The sequence below is a fragment of the Babylonia areolata genome, chromosome 22 (assembly GCF_041734735.1).
Source record: "Babylonia areolata isolate BAREFJ2019XMU chromosome 22, ASM4173473v1, whole genome shotgun sequence".
In the NCBI taxonomy this organism is placed as follows: domain Eukaryota; kingdom Metazoa; phylum Mollusca; class Gastropoda; order Neogastropoda; family Buccinidae; genus Babylonia; species Babylonia areolata.
In genome coordinates this window covers 25877665-25897583 of record NC_134897.1, presented here as the reverse complement: position 1 = coordinate 25897583, position 19919 = coordinate 25877665, and the positions used below count along the sequence as shown (strand labels likewise).

At 41.3% G+C, this 19919-nt stretch overlaps 1 protein-coding gene across 3 annotated transcripts in view; it reads left to right on the top strand.

Moving 5' to 3' along the window:
• Window positions 1-19919, top strand: part of LOC143297387 (solute carrier family 12 member 1-like) — a 79185-nt gene that overhangs the window by 41595 nt on the left and 17671 nt on the right. For 2 of the 3 annotated variants that reach the window (XM_076609704.1, XM_076609706.1), the window contains 10 exons: window positions 454-555; window positions 1951-2106; window positions 2868-2967; window positions 4495-4606; window positions 5234-5368; window positions 6811-6917; window positions 8241-8371; window positions 11713-11814; window positions 16825-17221; window positions 19401-19487. In XM_076609704.1, coding sequence (XP_076465819.1) covers window positions 454-555; window positions 1951-2106; window positions 2868-2967; window positions 4495-4606; window positions 5234-5368; window positions 6811-6917; window positions 8241-8371; window positions 11713-11814; window positions 16825-17221; window positions 19401-19487 — 1429 coding nt within the window. The remainder of the gene's footprint in view (window positions 1-453; window positions 556-1950; window positions 2107-2867; window positions 2968-4494; window positions 4607-5233; window positions 5369-6810; window positions 6918-8240; window positions 8372-11712; window positions 11815-16824; window positions 17222-19400; window positions 19488-19919) is intronic. The other variant, XM_076609705.1, reaches the window with a different exon arrangement.

Below are 19919 nucleotides of genomic sequence, written 5' to 3'. Positions count from 1 at the left end.
GAATGTTCCATGATTTGACCAAATGACTGGATAAAGGTGTACCAGAAATTCTTGTGGCTGTTATTGAATGAAGTACAGCAAAATCTATTAAAGTATGTTGAAAACTGGTAAAAAGTTACTGTGATCAGTACAATCATTTTGAGAGATTGTCTCCATAGATACTGGACAAATGGCTTGACAACTATTGTATTATATTGTATTAACTTTTTTGCCACAACAGATTTTCTGTGTGAAAATCAACCTACTGCCACTGGGGAGAGCACATTGCCACAGTGCAGCACCCTTTTTTTTTTCTTTCTTTTTTTCTGTCTCTCTGCAGTTGTATTTGCTTTACTATCAAAGTGGATTTTTCTACAGAAATTTGCCAGCCAACACTTTTATTGCCATGGGTTATTTTCTGTTACACAAATCATGAATGTGGTGACAGCTCTTAAGTGGATTGTTGTTTTGCAGGTGATTTGAACTTCATTGCTCCTTTGATCTCCATGTTTTTCCTGGCCACCTACGCCCTCATCAATTTCTCCTGCTTTGATGTCAGCATGGCCAACACTCCAGGTGAGCTCAGGTTGCAGGTGTACAGCGTCACTGTGGTTAGGGACAACTGTTTATCACTGTTTTCTTCTTTCTTCAGTGATGGTGGGGGGTGTGATGAAGATGCTGCAATGGGGGTCTGGTTAGTGTCAGTATTTCTTCTGTCCGTTTCCTGATTGTTGGTTTTTGTGATGATAATCAGGTTTACGCTTGTACCTCCCATCCCAGGCATGGAGCTTGTGGCGTTTTGAAACAGAAGGTTTCAACAAACATACATGTACATCATACACGAACACAGTATCAGTATCAGTAGCTCAAGGAGGCATCACAGCATTCAGACAAATCCTGATACGCTACACCACATCTGCTGAGCAGATGCCTGACCAGCAGCGTAACCCAATGCACCTGCTTAGGTTTGGGACATATATATCCCACTGTCAGCCAGGGTGAGAGATTTAGACACCTATAGTGGTGATCAGGAAATTTGAGCATCACTCCAGAAAATGCATACGTGAAGTGGATGACCCTCTGCTGTGTGGTCCCAGCCTTCCCATTTGAGCCCTTAGAACACTCAGCTCTGGGAAGGCTGAAAAAAAAAAAATCTCTAATGGGGCTCGAACCCACATCCTCCTAGTGGTCAGTCTGCTACACTAACCACTTTGCTGTGGTGGCTTGTGTCAGCTCCATGTCTGTGGGAGTGTATTTGTATGCAACATTGCAGTGTTTTCTCTTAATCCCTGCCTATATGTCTGTGACTGTGTAGGTGAAAGAGTTACTGGTACAGAGTGTTTGGAGAAGAGACATTTGTTGACTACAAATTTTGGTGGTCACTATGTTGCTGGTAAAAGAAAAGCCAACATACTGCTGTCATATATTTCTCTGTTCCTCTTTGTTTTGGGGTTTTTTTTTAATTTCTTTTCTCTTTTTTATATATTTTAAAAAATATAAAAAATTATTTTAATTTTTTTAAAGATTTATGATATACAAGCAGAAGAGAGAATATCAAAGTATCCTCGTCACTTACATGTCACTTGTCACTGGTGTGCATGTGATTCTGTATCAACGCGGGTTGGTTTTAATAGATAAAGAGTTCTTTCAACTCCTTTTCTTCTTTCCATTACTTGACCAACATCAGTTTGCTGATGACTCTGTCATGGTTGATGTATGCTGGGTATTTTGTGTCTCTGTAACCCACGGAACACTGACATAGATAACAGGATCTTTAATGTGTGTATTTGATCTTCTGCATGCATGTTGCCGAGATTCGAACCCGGGACCCTCAGATTGAAAGTCCAATGCTTTAACAACTCGGCTATTGTGCTTACACTCCTTGAGTGCATAATCTGATGAAAAGTGGAACGCCATGAGTACGTCTGCACTGCTACCATCATGTTGACTTTGTACTGGTGACTGTTTCAGGGTGGCGTCCTGGGTTCCGTTACTACAACAAGTGGGTGAGCCTGTTGGGGTTTGTGATCTGTATCGTGGTCATGTTCCTCATCAGCTGGCCCATGGCCCTGGTGTGTGCCTTCATCATCTGCTCCCTCTGCATGTACCTCAAACACGTCAAGCCAAGTGAGTCATAGTGCTTGTCATCTGTGTGTGTCTGTGTGTCCATTGTTAAGCTGTTCTGTGTGTACCTCAGATACGTCAAGCCAAGTCAGTGATAGTGTTTGTCGTCTGTGTGTGTGTGTCTGTGTGTCCATTGTTTGCTGTTCTGTGTGTATCTCAGATACGTCAAGCCAAGTGAGTCGCCTGTCCTGTTACAATAACTGTGATAATGTTTGTGTTCATTATGCTGTCATGATTATGCTTGTCATCATTCTGCTGTCATGGCAATGATGATGTTATTTGTCTTGTGTGTTTGTGTGCATGTTATAGGGTTTATACAGTCAAGGAAGTCTGAAAAAGCCTTTGAAAAGTGAGAGAACCATTTCCAGGGCTGGAAAAGTCTTGAAGAAGAAAAGCCTTGAAATTTTAACAAAACCCTTGACGTGCGCCATTTAACAGAGAGCATGATGCCTGAAGAAGAAAAAAATCCCAACAAAACAACAGAGATCCAAATTGAATATTGATATCAGGATCATCATCTGTCTCTTTCATTAGAGGTGTAACATGAACTTTTGGCTCTGTTTGGCTTTGTGTTTGGTATGAATAAATTTCAGTCTGGTTTGCTTTGAAGTGATTTTAAGTTTGAACTTTTTTTTTCTTAACAGTTGACTGGTTCTAAGAAATTATAGTTGTTGTATTAAGCCCCGAAATGGCTGGGCTGTAGGCAGCATGATTTGATTTGAACAGTTGACAGGTGTGATGCGGCATGTTGACCTGTTTTGCAGATGTGAACTGGGGCTCCTCAGGACAGGCCCATGTGTACCGCAAAGCCCTCAAGTTTGCCTTGAAGCTGCTGCGCACCGAAGACCATGTCAAAACATACAGGTCAGTTTTTTTTTGGTTTTGTTTGTTTTTTTGTTTGTTTTTTAATTTTTATTTTTTTTATTTTTTTAACACACTTGTGTAAACAGAGTCTATGTTTTAACCTGGTGTTTGGTTGTTTGTGTGTGTATGAGTTTGTCTGTCTCTGTGTGTCTGTGGTAAACTTTAACATTGCCATTTTCTCTGGAAATACTTTGTTCGTCAGTACCAATTTTGGCTTAAAAATCGTAGGGAAAAAAATCTTCACGGTCATAACAATAAGAGTTTGTAAATCTCCCAAATTAAGCCATGTTTTCTGTATCATTAAGGTTTATTTCGTTGAAGCCATTGCTGGGATTCCGAAAACACCATATAACCGCATCATAGTTGCAGTAGCGATGGCGATGCTTAGTGCGTGATGGCGTGACCTTGATTCTGTTGTTCACAAGAAAGAAATACAAATTCTGGACAGAACACATACAGTGACACAGACTACATCATTGACGTGTTTACTGCATATGAATCTTTTAAAATGGATACTCAATTAACTAGAATGAGCATAAAAGAGAAATTAAATTGACTGTGTCTTACATTCCTGGCGAGTGTAACTAAACTTGTACATCTGTCTAGATCTAGAGAAAAACAGCTGAATGTTGCAGTTTGATTATGGCGATAGCCACGTCTCCTTTACTGCAGACTATAAAGAATTCTTAATTGCCCTTAAAGAATTTTTAAATGCCCGAGATACACCCAAATGATGTCATTTAAACAGCGTTGTCACTTGAAATACTGCAATCGATTTATCGCCCTTAAAAAAGCATGCTTAGATATTAATTTTTGAACGTCATTTGTGGATCCGCAGTAGTGCAGGGAGTAAGACAATTTCTTCCTACCCGAACATGCCGGGTTCGAATCTACACTCAGCCCTCCTTTTTTTTTTCTTTTTTTTTATATAAACAAATTCAGAACACATTTTAACGATTTAAAAAAAAAAATTTTTAAGTGTATCACAAGCCTCTCTTGTTGTTTTTTTTTACAGTATGGATCCATAGAATTAAAAACAGAAAATCATGTAGCATAGGTAGACTTGAATCTGCTTTTTCTGCCAATCGGCATTATTGCGAAAAATTGCCTGCAGAAAATCTGTGACTTCATTTGTTTCATCCAGGATCTTGTTGAGTCATGAAAAGCAGCACGCTTCAGCAAATCAGTGTTTACATTGTGTCGCAACATGCACATTTATCTTGTATGTGGATTCTGAATATTGTACTTGGAACACCATTTCCAACACAATGCAATATAGTACAAAGGAATAAAGTACAGTACAATACAGTCTAGTACAGTCCAATAGAATGCAGTGTAGTACAAAACAGTGCAGTACAATATAATGTGATGATGGTGATGATCAAGTTGATGGTGATGAAGATGACGGTGATGATGATGGTGATGACGGCAGGCCTCGGGGGCTGGTGCTGACTGGAGAACCAGATACCCGCCCCATCCTGGTGGACTTTGTGATGATGATGATAATTATGATGATGATGACGGCAGGCCTCAGGTGCTGGTGCTGACTGGACAGCCAGATACCCGCCCCATCCTGGTGGACTTTGTCTCGCACATCACCAAGAATGTGGGACTCATGGTCTGCGGCAACGTCATTGTGGTCAGTCCACTTATACTTACACACTCTTTTTTTTCCATCTTCTTTTCATTTTATCTTTTATATATATATATATATATATATATATATATATATATATATATATATATATATATATATAGATGCACGCGCCTACACACACACACACACACACACACACACACACACACACACACACACACACACACACACACCTGCCCTCCCTCCCTTTCTCTACCTCTCTCTCTCTCTCTGATGATGTAAAACCATCATGATATCAGATGATTGTGCTGCTGCTGATAATGATGATGATGATGATGGTGGTGGTGATGATGATGGTGATGGTGGTGACGATGATGATGATGATACTGATGATGATGGTGGTGACAACGATAATGATGCTGACAATGATGATGGTGATGATGAATACGATGATGGTGATGCTGATGATGATGACGATGATGGTGGTGCTGATGTTGATGATGATGGTGGTGACGACAGAGATGATGATGATGATGGTGGTGGTGGTGGTGGTGGTGCTGATGCTGCTGATGATGGCGGTTATGATGATGATGATGATGACGATGATGGTGGTGCTGATGCTGCTGATGATGGCGGTTATGATGATGATGATGATGATGACGCCTTCAGGGCAAGCAGTCGGACAACCTGCGCTCCCTGCTGTCATCGGACGCAGACCATTTCTTCATGGCGCGCAAGGCCAGGTCCTTCTACAACTGCACTGTGGCCACCAGCTTCAGACTGGGCGTGCAGTGCATGATGCAGGTCAGTCCTTCCCCGCCACCCTCACCTTCCCTCATAGTTGTACCCCAGTACTCTTGATAATAATGATCGATGGGTGCAATAGCCGAGTGGTTAAAGCGTTAGACTTTCAGTCTGAGGGTCCCGGGTTCGAATCTCGAATATGTGCAGTTCTGCTTAGTGCCTGAACCTGAACCTCCTTCGTGTGTATACGCGAGCAGAAGATCAAATACGCATGTTAAAGATCCTGTAATCCATGTCAGCATTCGTTGGGTTATGGAAACAAGAACATACCCAGCATGCACACCCCCGAAAGCGGAGTATTGCTGCCTTCATGGTGGGGTAAAAACAATCATACATGTAAAAGCCTACTTGTGAACATGCGAGTGAACGTGGGAGTTGCAGCTGACAAACGCAGAAGAAGAAGAATGATCATGACAATAATCATAAAATGCAGGCTTATATAGAGCAGCACCCCCATCTCAAATGGGGCTCACCACACTCTACAATGAAATACACAAGTTCAAGTCAACACATTCTCCCATGACACTGGCTAAGACAGACAAATGTAAGGCTAAGTGACATGAAAATATGTAAATCAACACAGGCACCATCTCTGTCTCAAATCACACAGGCACAAATCACAGCAAAACAAAGCACGTGACATTCACCATAGTCAGAAATCAACACCAAGGAACCAGGCATCATGAGAAACACACCAAAATTATTACAAAGGCATACAGATCAACACAAGGAGCACATCCAGCAACAAAATCACAGCAAGCATATATATGCACAACAGATTTCTCTGTGTGAAATTCGGGCTGCTCTCCCCAAGGGATAGCGCATTATGAGAGCGCCATTTTTTTTTTTTTCCTGAGAAACTGAGATGTACAGAATTTACATTTATTCATAAGATATCTGGAATATATTTACATATCGCTTTCTTTGTGGCTTGATGCAGTTTGCGTGGAACTTTGAGCAAGTTTTGTCATCACGTCAATATTTTGTGTGCCTCAGAAACTGGAGATCCTTTGTCATTCTCTTGATAGATTGCATTCATTTATAATGTTCTTGACAAGTTAATTTGTATTCATTTTTAGTGTTCTTCACAAATTTACATGGATTCATTTTTAGTGTTCTTCACAAGTTAACATGTTCTTGACGAGTTAACATAAATTCATTTATAGTGTTCTTCACAAGTTAACATGTATTCATTTTTAGTGTTCTTCACAAGTTAACATGTTCTTGACGAGTTAACATGCATTCATTTATAGTATTCTTGACAAGTTAACATGTATTCATTTTTCAAGTTCTTTACAAGTTAACATGTATTAACATGTATTTGTTTTTAGTGTTCTTTACAAGTTAGCATGTATTCAGTTACAGTGTTCTTGAGAATTTAACATGTTATAATTTACATTTTCATTTATATTGTTCTTGACAAGTTAACCCTGGGTGTGCAGAACGTGGGAATCGGCAAGTTCAAACCCAACGTGCTGATCATGGGTTTCAAGTGCAACTGGTCCACAGACACTGCTGAGAATGTGCACCAGTACTTCTCCATCTTACAGTGAGTGGATTTTCTAGGGCTTTGTGCTTCGTCCTTCTGACGGCCATTTAGACAAGTCTGTCAGCAGATGGAACAGAATACACAGCTGTTGTTTGTCAGTCATTGTTCTGCTGTTCTGTTGAAACTGGTTTTGTGAAACTGTGTTGATTAAGAACAAATCTGCGTTACAGCATGCAAGAAAGTAATGGAAGCAGCGAAAATAATATGATAGGTCCTTGGGTTGTGTTTTTGCTCGTGTTTCTTTGTGACTTAATATGGTCTGCATGGAACTGATACTTGTTTATACATCATGACTGTATTTGTGATGTGATATAGTCCCTGCCTGTCAGTTTCTCAAGGAGGCGTCATTGCATACGGACAAATCCATCTACACAAACCACATCTACTAAGCAGATGCATGACCACCAGCATAACCCAATGCGCAACCCAGTACCATAACAAACAGCAAGGGTGTTTCAAACAAGCAGAACCGTAATGGTGTGTGCAGAGATGCCAACTGTTAAAATTTCGCTGCATTTTGTAATGTTCGATCGCAGTTTGTTCCGACGCTATGCCAACATCTAAATTGTTCTGACATGTTCATTTTCGACTACATGGCATGATCACATGCTTTCCTGTCGTAGCATTAGTGGTTACCCAGACGCTCTAGCTTTATCGATCATGAGGCCAGGGCAGTCACTACTGACCTTGGTTTCACATGATGATGCTCAGCTAATGGCATGCGTGTCTACATTGAAACGGCATTGAGTGGACCATTCAACTTAATTGTTTGCCCAAACAAGAGAGAACATCTCGGTCAAACAACGTCTGTGCCCGTTTGCTGATAAGTCTCAGAGTCCAAATGTACCTACCAAACTCAGAATGTTCCTACCAAATTTCCTGATTGTTCCTACAAACACTTGACAGGGGTTGGCATCTCTGCTTGAAGGTAAAATGTATGTTTGCTGACATGTCTCGGAGTCTGAGTGTTCCTTCCAGATTCAGATTGTTCCTACCAAATTTCCTGATTGTTCCTACAAACACTTGACAGGGGTTGGCATCTGTGTGTGTGTGTTTTCAGCGATGCCTTTGACCTGCACTATGGGGTTGGCATCTGTGTGTGTGTGTTTTCAGCGATGCCTTTGACCTGCACTATGGGGTTGGCATCTGTGTGTGTGTTTTCAGCGATGCCTTTGACCTGCACTATGGGGTTGGCATCTGTGTGTGTGTGTTTTCAGCGATGCCTTTGACCTGCACTATGGGGTTGGCATCTGTGTGTGTGTGTTTTCAGCGATGCCTTTGACCTGCACTATGGGGTTGGCATCTGTGTGTGTGTGTTTTCAGCGATGCCTTTGACCTGCACTATGGGGTTGGCATCCTGCGAGTGAAGGAGGGGCTGGGTTCGGGCATGGACGAGGGGGACGCCACCATCTTCAACGACCCCAATGACCCCTCGCCACCACAGACGGACGACGGTGAGTCTGCCTGCCTTCAGAAAAATCTGACTGCACTTTTTGTGTATCAACCCCCATTGACATGTTTATTATGTTGTTTTTTGTCTTTCTTTTTTTTTTTACTCCTCCCCTCCATTTGTGTTTTATTTGCATGTACTGTTGTGTGTCGGTGTAACTGCAAAAAATGAGTTTTTCTTAGGCTGAGCACTAAGAGGAAATGTGTTTCTGTACTTTCATAAAAAAATTTTGTTTGTTTGTTTGTATAAATGTTTTGCTTGTTATGATTTGTTTTTATTTGAGTTGATAAGAGATACAACATTTAGACATTAGGGTGAAGCCTCATACCAGAATGTCTTGTCCATGATTCAGGAATCAGTTCACAGGTAAGTGCACAGCTGGTTTAGGAAATAAACGTGTGGAAATGAGAGTTCTGGTGAGAATTAGTGTATCGCTTGCCATGCAGTATCACAGAATATGTGTGTGCACGAGTGTGTATGTGTATGTGCATATGTGTGTGCGTGTATGTGTAGATGGGTGTGTGCATTTGTGTGTATGTGTGTGAGTGTGCATATGTGTGGGTGTGTAGATGAGTGTGTGTATGTGCTCATGAGTATATGTGTTTTCCCAGTAACTGTATTCACAGTTGCCAATGGCAGAAATGTTTAGCCAAGTTCTGATAACAAGATGAGAGCACAGATTGATAAATCACCAACTGTGGTGTAACATTTGATATTGTACAAGTGTCCACAAAATGACGTGTTGGTGATTTTTCATCTCTTTATGGTCACATCTGTTACTGGATCCACACCTTTCATTGCAGCTTACAGTGAGGGGAAAGTCTGTTATTTGTGATGGCTGTAGCATATTCATCAAATCGTGAACAAAAACGAATTGAGAAGTTAATCAGCATTCTTGACCCTTCACCTCTCTCTCTATATTGTCATCTCAGGTTTCGTCATGTATGTGTTGATACAGAATGACACATGTGTTTGTGTCAGTGACAGTTTCTTAACCATCTTGTATAAGTTTAAAGTGCATACATGTACCCTTCCCCTTTCCCCCCTGTTTGTCTCCCTGCCTCTCCCCCTGCCTCCCCTTGTTGTTATTTAGCTGACCACGCCATGCACCTCGTACATAGCAGTGGAGTGATGGCCTAGAGGTAACATGTCCGCCTAGGAAGCGAGAGAATCTGAGTGCGCTGGTTTGAATCACGGCTCAGCTGCCGATATTTTCTCTCCCCTCCATTAGACCTTGAGTGGTGGTCTGGATGCTAGTCGTTCGGATGAGATGATAAACCAAGGTCCCGTGTGCAACATGCACTTAGAGCAAGTAAAAGAACTCGCAGCAACAAAAGGGTTGTTAAAAAGAGGGCGCTAGTCAGGGGTGCAATGGGGAGGTAACCTACTACGGGAGGTTATTGGCCATAGTTACTTTTGTTTTCTCCACATGGGCGGATAGTAGTTTGCACAGGACAGGAATCAGACCCCTGCCGGAGTCTACACTAGTGGGTCACGGTAAGTATGTTATTTAAATGTAATTTTAGGAAGAAAATTTCCATTTCTGGCAAAATTCTGTAGAAAAATCCACTTTGATGGGGGGTGGGGGGGGGGGGGGGGACAACAACAAAAAATGCACACAGGAAAAAAAAAAGAAAAAAAGGTGGCGCTGTAGCATAGCAACTCACTCTCCCTCGGGAGAACAGCCCGAATTTCACACAGAGAAATTTGTTGTGATAAAAAGAAATACAAATACAGATAATGTACCCCCACAAACTCTGTATCCATTGTGAAGCCTCAGATAATTTATCCTCACAAACTCTGCATCCATTGTGAAAGCCTGAGATAATGTAGCCCCATAAGCTCCGTATCCACTTAAATCCTCAGATAATGTACCCCCACAGATTCTATATCCATTGTGAAAGCCTCAGATAAAAAAAAACACCCACAAACTCTGTATCCATTGTGAAAGTCTCAGACGGTATCTCCCCTTGGAACTATGTATCCATTGTGAAAGCCTCACATAAAATGTACCCCCCACTAACTCCATATCCATTGTGAGAGTCTGAGATAATGTATCCCCACAAACCATACACCATTGTTAAAGCCTGAGCTAATGTAGCCCCACAAATTCCATACCCATTGTGAAAGCCTCAGATAATGTAGCCCCACAAATTCCATACCCATTGTGAAAGCCTCAGATAATGTAGCCCCACAAATTCCATACCCATTGTGAAAGCCTCAGATAATGTAGCCCCACAAATTGCATACCCATTGTGAAAGCCTCAGATAATGTAGCCCCACAAATTGCATACCCATTGTGAAAGCCTCAGATAATGTAGCCCCACAAATTGCATACCCATTGTGAAAGCCTCAGATAATGTAGCCCCACAAATTGCATACCCATTGTGAAAGCCTCAGATAATGTAGCCCCACAAATTGCATACCCATTGTGAAAGCCTCAGATAATGTAGCCCCACAAATTGCATACCCATTGTGAAAGCCTCAGATAATGTAGCCCCACAAATTGCATACCCATTGTGAAAGCCTCAGATAATGTACTCTCACAAACCATATATCATTGTTAAAGCCTGAGCTAATGTAGCCACACTGTATCCACCGTTAAAGCCTCAGAGAATGTAGCCCCACAAACACCATATCCATTGTGAAAGCCTAATAATGTTGTCCATGTGACCACTGTGAAAGCCTCAGATAATGTAGCCCCATAAACTCCATATAAATCATGAAACCCTGAGAATGTTGTCCCACAAACTTCATATCCATTGTGAAAGCTTCATATAATGTTGTCCCACAATTTTCATATCCATTGTAAAAGCCTCAGATAATGTTGTCCCACCATTTTCATATCCATTGTAAAAGCCTCAGATAATGTTGTCCCACAATTTTCATATCCATTGTAAAAACCTCAGATAATGTTGTCCCACAAACTTCATATCCATTGTGGAAGCCTCAGATAATGTTGTCCCACAAACTTCATATCCACTGTGAAAGCCTCAGATAATGTTGTCCCACAATTTTCATATCCATTGTAAAAACCTCAGATAATGTTGTCCCACAAACTTCATATCCATTGTGAAAGCCTCAGATAATGTTGTCCCACAAACTTCATATCCACTGTGAAAGCCTCAGATAATGTTGCCCCATAAACTCCATATCGACCGTGAAAGCCTCAGAATGTTGTCCCACAAACTTCATATCCATTGTGAAAGCCTCAGATAATGTAGCTTCACAAACATGATCAAGTCATTGAGGGTGCAATTGCCTGTGGGTAAACGTGTGGGCGAGGTGTTCACTGTGGGGGTGACTGTGACCAACCTTGAGCATTCTCAGCTGTCGTGGTTGCAGAGGAGAGCGGCGTTGAAGAGATCGATGAGGAGGGCAACAACGATGACAACGAAACAAAGGAAGAGTCACCCTCTGACGGACATAAATCTGACACGACTACCAGTTTGTGGATTTTTTTTTTTGGTTTTTTTTTGTTTCCTTCTTGTTTACAGCTTCTTTTTCATTTCTTTTTGTTTTGCCTGCGTTTAGTGGTGTTTATATTATTATTATTCTTTATATTTTTAATTTTTTATTTTATATTGTTTTTAATACTTGTTGTTTTTTTGGGTTTTTTGGTTTATTGTATATACATATTTTATTTGATTTTATGTTCGTTCTTATTGCATGCTGTAGAATGGAACTCTGTTGGATAGTTCAGTAGTCTTTGCACTGCACGGGAAGCAAGCTTTGATTTTTGCATGGAACTGTCTGAATGCAGATGTTGGCGTTAATCTGCATTGCATGCAGATGTGCTGGATGCCGAATCCAGCATAGATCAGCATGGGAGATGTACAGCGTAGAGCGACACTTTCTTTTTGCACAGCACGAAGCAAAGCTTTCATCTGCACAGAATATGTTGCATTGTATTGAGTGCATTGTTTGCAAAAGGAGGAATGTGACAAAGCGTCTGTCATAAATGAACAAATTGTGTTTTTCTTTGTTGACAAAATTTCTGCTGCTGCTGCTTTGTTTGTGTGACTGTTTGTGAGTATGCTTGTGGTAAAACAATAATTCTGCTCATTTCCAGAATAAGTAAATGAAAAGTGAACTGTGATGAGCATTTGCAGCTGTTCAGTGCTTAAGTGGAGGATGTGGAATTTGTATGCTTACATGCGTGTGTTCATGAGAGGGAACGTCACACATTCTTTTATTGTTAACAGTCACGATCGATTGTTTTGTTTTTCTTTCCCATTTTCGGAAAAACAAGAACAGACTGGTAGAAAATCATCCAGTACAGATACTACAAGCTTTGCATTTCTGTCAAGCAGATTGTATCAACAAAGTGTTTCAGTAATACACGAACAATGGCTCATTATGTTTTGGATACAGGTTTGACTTGATGAAAAGTCATGGTGGAATTGTTGAAAGAAAAATCATTAGACCCACATTTCTGGATCAGCATGGTTCATTTCATTTTACTGATATGTTTTAATGTAGGCTAATTGTTTTTTCTGTACTTGGTCACTGATGGGTATTTTTTTTAATTTTCTTTCTGTAACTGGTATCTGGTGGGTTGATTGTGGTTTTTTTTTCTGTAACTGATCTCAGTTGGGTTAATGTTTTTTTGTTTTTTTTCTGCAATGGATCATTGGTGGGTGAATTGTTAACTTTTTCCCCCCTCTTGTCTATTAAACACATTTTTCTCTTCTTTTTTTTTTCTTTTTTTTTTTTTTTTTTTACCAACAAACTGTTATCTTCAATATTTAAAAAAAAGAAAAAAAAAGATATTCCATACATACAAACTGATCTGCTGGTGGTGGTGATGTTTTGGATCTGAATTTTCAAGCTTTTTCTTCACTCCAGGCAGCATGGTCCAGATTCCAGACCAAAGTTATCTTTCCTTGAAGATTGAAAGGATGGGGGCAGGAGGGGGGAACAAAATTGGAGCTGTGGTGTAGTGGTCAATGCGCACAACTAGGAAGCGAGTGTCCATGGGTTTGAGTGCAATTTTACACGTAGAAATTTTCACACCAAGTGGGAAAATGCCTGATTAAGAAGTGAGTGTCCATGCATTTGGTTGGTATGAACAGTCTGAGGGTTTAACCCCCATCTCTTCTAGACATTGGGCTGGCCATCGTGGTCATTCGGTTGAGACGGTAAACTGAGGTCTTGTACCGCATTTATTGGTTCAGGACATTTTTCATTTAGATTAATCAGTGTTTCATGTCCTGTTGACCGTGGCATTGTGCACTTTGTGTGTGTGAATGTAAATCTGTGTATCTGTATATGTGTGTGCTGTGTGTCTGGTAAATGCCTCAGTGAATAATGTAGTGATCTTACTAAAAATGATTAACGCATACTAAAAGCCATTTCCATGACACCGCACTTAAGACACTTTTTCACATTTAACTGTGCTTTTTTTAATGCAATTGTAAATCACCACCCAGAATTGTTCACTCACAAAAAAACTAATTCTAATGTGTAAAAAATGTCTGATGGAAGGCTTTTAACACCAGAAATTCAGAAAATAAACACCCTAAAGATGTCACACATCAGTCACAACTTGAGAATGTTGATTTCTTTTTCCCAGTCACATCTCAAGAGATCACAGGAGTCTTCCAAATAACTTGTTATTACCCCCCCTCCCTTGACTGCTGTTTTGATTACCCCCCCTCCCTTGACTGCTGCTGACAGGTATGCTTGTCAGTGAAGGAGAAATGATAGTAAACTTGATAAGGATTAAAATTTCCCTACTCAAACTGGGCGTACGATGGCTCATTGGTTAAAACTTCTGCCAGAAAAAGTGACTCAGTCCTGAAGTGGCGACCACCCAGGAGGTGCAGGTTCGAACTTGCTGAGGACCAGGGAAAAAAAAGAAAAACAAGAAAAGGCGGCTAAACAAGGGCATCCAGGAGTCGTGACCTGGGTGCAGCCCGGCCCCTTTGAGTGTAAGGAGTTTAGGGCTGAAACACTTGACTGAGGGGGGCTTCTTCTCTGAAGACCTTGTACTGTCCAGCTCTCCCTAGAGTTTCTTATCACTGATTCAGCATACAGGTTAGAATGTCAGTCAGCATTCTTTTTTTAGACCTTTTTCTTCTCCGGACTGCATTATATTTCAGCAAAATCAATAGCACAGCTTATCAATACTCAGAAAATAGCCACCAGATTTTCAATACTCAGAAAATAGCCTCTTTTTTTGTTCTTTTTTTTTTTTTTACCACACTGATTATATTTCACCAAGGTTCAGTTGTAGTGGAGGGGTTAAAGCTGGTCAGGACAAATTGCAGACAGGTTTCTGGGAGCAAGGCTGATGTATGTCATCATGACTCATGACTAGTTGGAAAGGCAGAACTGGAAGAGGGAGGACTGACAGATTTGTTGAATGAAAAACCGGGTGGTTTTTGAGTTTCCGGTTTTATCATCACATTTGTTAGTCCTGTTAAGTGGAGGTTGGATTTTTGTGGGAGGTGAATGTTAGTAAATGTACAAGAGTTTATTTCTTAAAAACAATATATGTTCTGATGATTTTTCCTTAGAAGTTTTGCAGTCTCATTTTTATTTTTGTTTCCAGAAAAGCATCTGATCAGCACATAGGGTTTATGTTAAGGACATGGAGCTGCTACCTTAAAATACGATAAAATGATTTTCTTTTTGAACAAATGTGACACACATGTATAGTATAACACTTTCTTCTTTTTTTTCCATTGGTGACTAGGAGTCTTACAGACATCAGAATGAAGAGCTTGAAATAACATAGTAAAAAAAAATTTTTTTTTAAATTAATCGTTACTAGCAAGTAGTTTTTGTTAGTTGTGTCAGTTTTTTTTCTTTTGTTCTTTTAACCCTCATTTCATGTATACCTGTAACTAACTCTGTGATACTAACATGTAACATGGAAATGTTATCACAGCGGGCCAGACTTGAGTGAAAGTGTATATGAAGATTAGTTACAGCCATGGAACAAACTTTAAATGAAAGTATTTACTGTGTCAGTGTCACATTGATTATAGCAATTCGTTTTTGCCCTTTTTAACATTTATTGCCATTTAAAATGTGACCTTTTTCTGCTGTTTTGGAAAGATTTATTTTTTCTCCTTGAATGATATTCAAAAACTCTGTATCCTTATTTGTTTTAATCTAGGGTTGTTGTAATATGCTGGAATTAATGGACATAAAAACTTCTTTTATATGGTATATTTTGGGTTTCATTTAGAGTTTACTGCATATGGTGACTTTCTATATCATGTGAAGGTTGGTTTGTTCAAACTCAAAATGGGGAACAAATGTCATGTTTGGTCCACTGTGCAGAGGTCTGTACTCCTGTAGTGTAAGTGAATTGTTAAGCTTGCTTTTATTTCAGGGTTATATATGTTAGATGAGATAGCAGCTATTATACACTCAGTGGGGATCCATCCAGTGTGGTCTGCTAGCCTTGCGCTTTAGAACAGTGTTTTATCTATTGGCAGTATAAGGTGCAATACTGAAGAAAGTATGCGTATTAGATTTTCTCGTATGATTGTAATTCTTTAGCATGTCTCGATCTTAACCTAGTTCAGAATCAGAATTTATTTTTAAATGCTTTTTTTGTTGGCATAATCTTTCAGCTTTGAAGATAAAACTGATAGACCTTGTCTTTTGTATTGTGCATTTTGATTTATTGATGATGAGAACAGTAATACATGTGTTGCTGAATAATTCCTTAGAAGACTTAATGAGTGAGATTAGATACAGTTGAGACTAAATGCTAGAATGGAATGTTAGTTACTTGTGTTGATCTGTCTTGCTTCGAAAGAACAGTTCTGTCATAAAGTAAGCTTGCATTTGTAATCATTTTTGTTTGTTTGCTCAGTTTTAGCTTGATGTTTCATAGAGTGATTTTGTGCATTCCAGTAAATGACGTTTGTTAACAGATGCACACTGTGCTTTGCTGATATGTTGGCTTTTTTTTTCTTTTTCTTTTTCTTTTCGATTTGCTTCACTTCAAATTTGATTGTGTGTCCACAAACTTCAGATATGAGAGTGATAACAGACCTATGGTGTGGTACACTTTTGTACTGTGGTTCTCCCTTGCTTAGTGTTAAAATTGAATGGAGTGAGTCAACAAACATCAGATATGAGTGATACAGGGATATAGTAGGGTACAAGTAGAACTCATATTCTAGGGTAATCTCCCATGTTTTACTCTGAAACTGAATGGAGCGTGTCTAGAATTGAGCGTGTCTGCAAACTTGAGATGTGAGTGAGCGATACAGGGCTAGAGCAGGGAGGGTAATACGTACAACTTGTGCTCTAGGTTACCTCCCTTGCTTTCACTTTACAGGACTAGAGCTAGGTTTGAATTTTGAATGGAGCATGTCGTCCACAAAAAACTTTAAGATGTGAGCAAGTTATACAGGACCAGGGCAAGGGGGGGTGGGAAGGGGGGGTACCTGTGCAACTTAAGTCATGACACCCACCCCTTTCTTGTTGCAGAGTTGGACTCCAGCGACCTGGACCAGGACAACCATGAGGTGGAGGTGGTGGTGCCCAACGGCCGCTACTCCAAGAACGGCATCGGGGCCCGGCGAGGGGGCGGGGACAGCAGCAACAAGTCCTCCCCCCGCAAGCGGAAGAAGGACATGGTGGTGGAGATCCAGGAGCCCAAGGGAGGCAACGCTGGGGCTGTCAACACGGATCTCGTGCACGCCATGAACCGCTTTGACGTGAAGAAGGTTCCGCGGGGGACCATTGACATCTGGTGGCTGTACGACGATGGGGGGCTGACACTGCTCATCCCTCACCTGCTGCGGCAGCGGGTCTGGAAGAAGTGCCAGATCCGCATCTTTGTGCCGGGCAGCAAGAAGGGAGATATCGACAAGACCCAGAGAGAGTGAGTGTGTGTGTGTGTGTGTGTGTGGTGTGTGTGTGTGTGTGTGTGTGTGTGTGTGTACGGCGATACTCTTTAGAGTGTAGGTTTTTCAACAAGACCCAGAGAGTCAGTCTGTGTGTTTGGCAATACCGTGAGAGTGTGAGTTTTTCAACAAGACCAAGATCGAATTAGAGGCAATACTCTGGAAGTGTGGGTTTTTACAACAAAACTCGGAGAGAGTGAGTGGCAGTACTCTTAGAGTGTGGGTTTTCAACAAAACCCTGAGAGAGTGAGTGGCAGTACCATGAGAGTGGGTTTTCAACAAAACCCAGAGAAGGTAGGTGGCAGTACTCTAAAAAATATGGGTTTTCAAAATGACCTGGAGAGTCAGTGTGTGTGTGTGTGTATGCAGCAATACTGTGAGAATGTGGGTTATCAACAAAACCCAGGGTGAATGAGTGGCAATACTCTGAAACTGAAAGTGTGGGTTTTCAACAAGACCCACCCAGACAGAGAGTGTATGTGTGTGGTAATACTCTGAAAGAGTGGGTTTTTCGACAAGACTCAGAGTGTATGTATGTGACAATACCCTCAAAGAGTGGGTTTTCGACAAGACTCAGAGTGTATGTGTGTGACAATACCCTCAAAGAGTGGGTTTTTGACAAGACTCAGAGTGTATGTATGTGACAATACCCTCAAAGAGTGGGTTTTCGACAAGACTCAGAGTGTATGCGTGTGACAATACCCTCAAAGAGTGGGTTTTCGACAAGACTCAGAGTGTATGTGTGTGACAATACCCTCAAAGAGTGGGTTTTCGACAAGACTCAGAGTGTATGCGTGTGACAATACCCTCAAAGAGTGGGTTTTCGACAAGACTCAGAGTGTATGCGTGTGACAATACCCTCAAAGAGTGGGTTTTCGACAAGACTCAGAGTGTATGTGTGTGACAATACTCTCAAAGAGTGGGTTTTCGACAAGACCCAATGAGGGTGTGTGTCTGTGGCCAGCGTCCAGATGGTGTGTGGGTTTTTGGTAAAACCCTGAGGGAGAGAGAGAGAGTGTGTGGCAACACCCAGAGAGAGAGAGTGTGTGTGTACACCCAGAAAGAGAGAGAGAGTGTGTGTTTACACCCAGAAAGAGAGAGAGTGTGTGCGGTTACACCCAGAAAGAGAGAGAGAGTGTGTGGTTACACCCAGAAAGAGAGAGAGTGTGTGCGGTTACACCCAGAAAGAGAGAGAGAGTGTGTGGTTACACCCAGAAAGAGAGAGAGTGTGTGTGCGGCAACACCCAGAAAGAGAGAGAGAGTGTGTGTGGTTACACCCAGAAAGAGAGTGTGCGGCAACAGCCAGAAAGAGAGAGTGTGTGCGGTTACACCCAGAAAGAGAGAGAGAGTGTGTGTGGCAACACCCAGAAAGAGAGTGAGAGTGTGTGTAGCAACACCCAGAAAGAGAGAGTGTGTGCGGCAACACCCAGAAAGAGAGAGAGAGTGTGTGTGGCAACACCCAGAAAGAGAGTGAGAGTGTGTGTGGCAACACCCAGAAAGAGAGAGAGAGTGTGTGTGGCAACACCCAGAAAGAGAGAGAGTGTGTGTGGCAACACCCAGAAAGAGAGAGTGTGTGCGGCAACACCCAGAAAGAGAGAGAGAGTGTGTGTGGCAACACCCAGAAAGAGAGTGAGAGTGTGTGTGGCAACACCCAGAAAGAGAGAGAGAGTGTGTGCGGCAAAGTCTTGGAAAAATGAGGGAACTATTCCCAGGGCTGGAAATGTCTTGGGAAACTATGTTTTTCCCATCAGGGTCTGGAAAATTCTTAGACTTTTAATTAAACCCTTGACCAGTAGCTACCTTCAAGGAGGAAGGTGGCAGAATGGTTAAGATGCTCTTCTGCCAATGCAGAGTCCGCGAGGGTATGGGTTTGAATCCGGCTCTCTCCCTTACAGTACAGTACAATACAGTACATCTTCTTTGACAGGAAAATCGAACTGACCGTCAAACAGTTTGGATGAGATGATAACACAAGGTCTCATTTGCAGCATGGACATGGCATGCTGAAAAAGAACCCATAGCATGAAAGTGTTGTCCTCTGGCAAAATTCTGTAGAAGAAATCCACTCTGATAGGTACACAAAGAAATCCACTGTGATAGGTAGACAAATATACCTGTGCATACACTGAATGTGACGTGTGGTAATCCTGCTTTCAGGTTGGTGGGCATGATGAAGAAGTTCCGCCTGGAGACGAAGACAGTGGAGGTGCTGCCAGAGGTCAACAAGGCGCCCAAGCCTGAGAGGTCGGCACTCCACCGTTTGTTTGTTCGTTTGCTTCAATTCAAACAACAGTAAAGAGCGATAACTTTCTCCATCTACAAGGTACACCAGTGCTGCGTACGCTTCCACACAGGTAAATAAAAGGTACAATGGAACAACCCCAGACATTTCCTTGGTGGGTTTGTTCCAGTGTACCTTTTGTTTACCTGTGTGCTAGCTGAACCGGTAGCATTAGCAGCATTGACTTGAAGTGGTGTACCTTGCATATGGAGAAAGTTACCCTCCCTTCATTGTTGTTTAATCCTTGACTCTCATAGCCTGATTGTTTTTTTCATTTTGTTTTTGCTTCATCACACCTCACACAATTTTTGGATATAGTAATGATAATGACTTTTTAAATGATATATTTCAAATGAGTTTTCTGTCTGGCTGTAGAAGTACAAGAAAAAGTACAT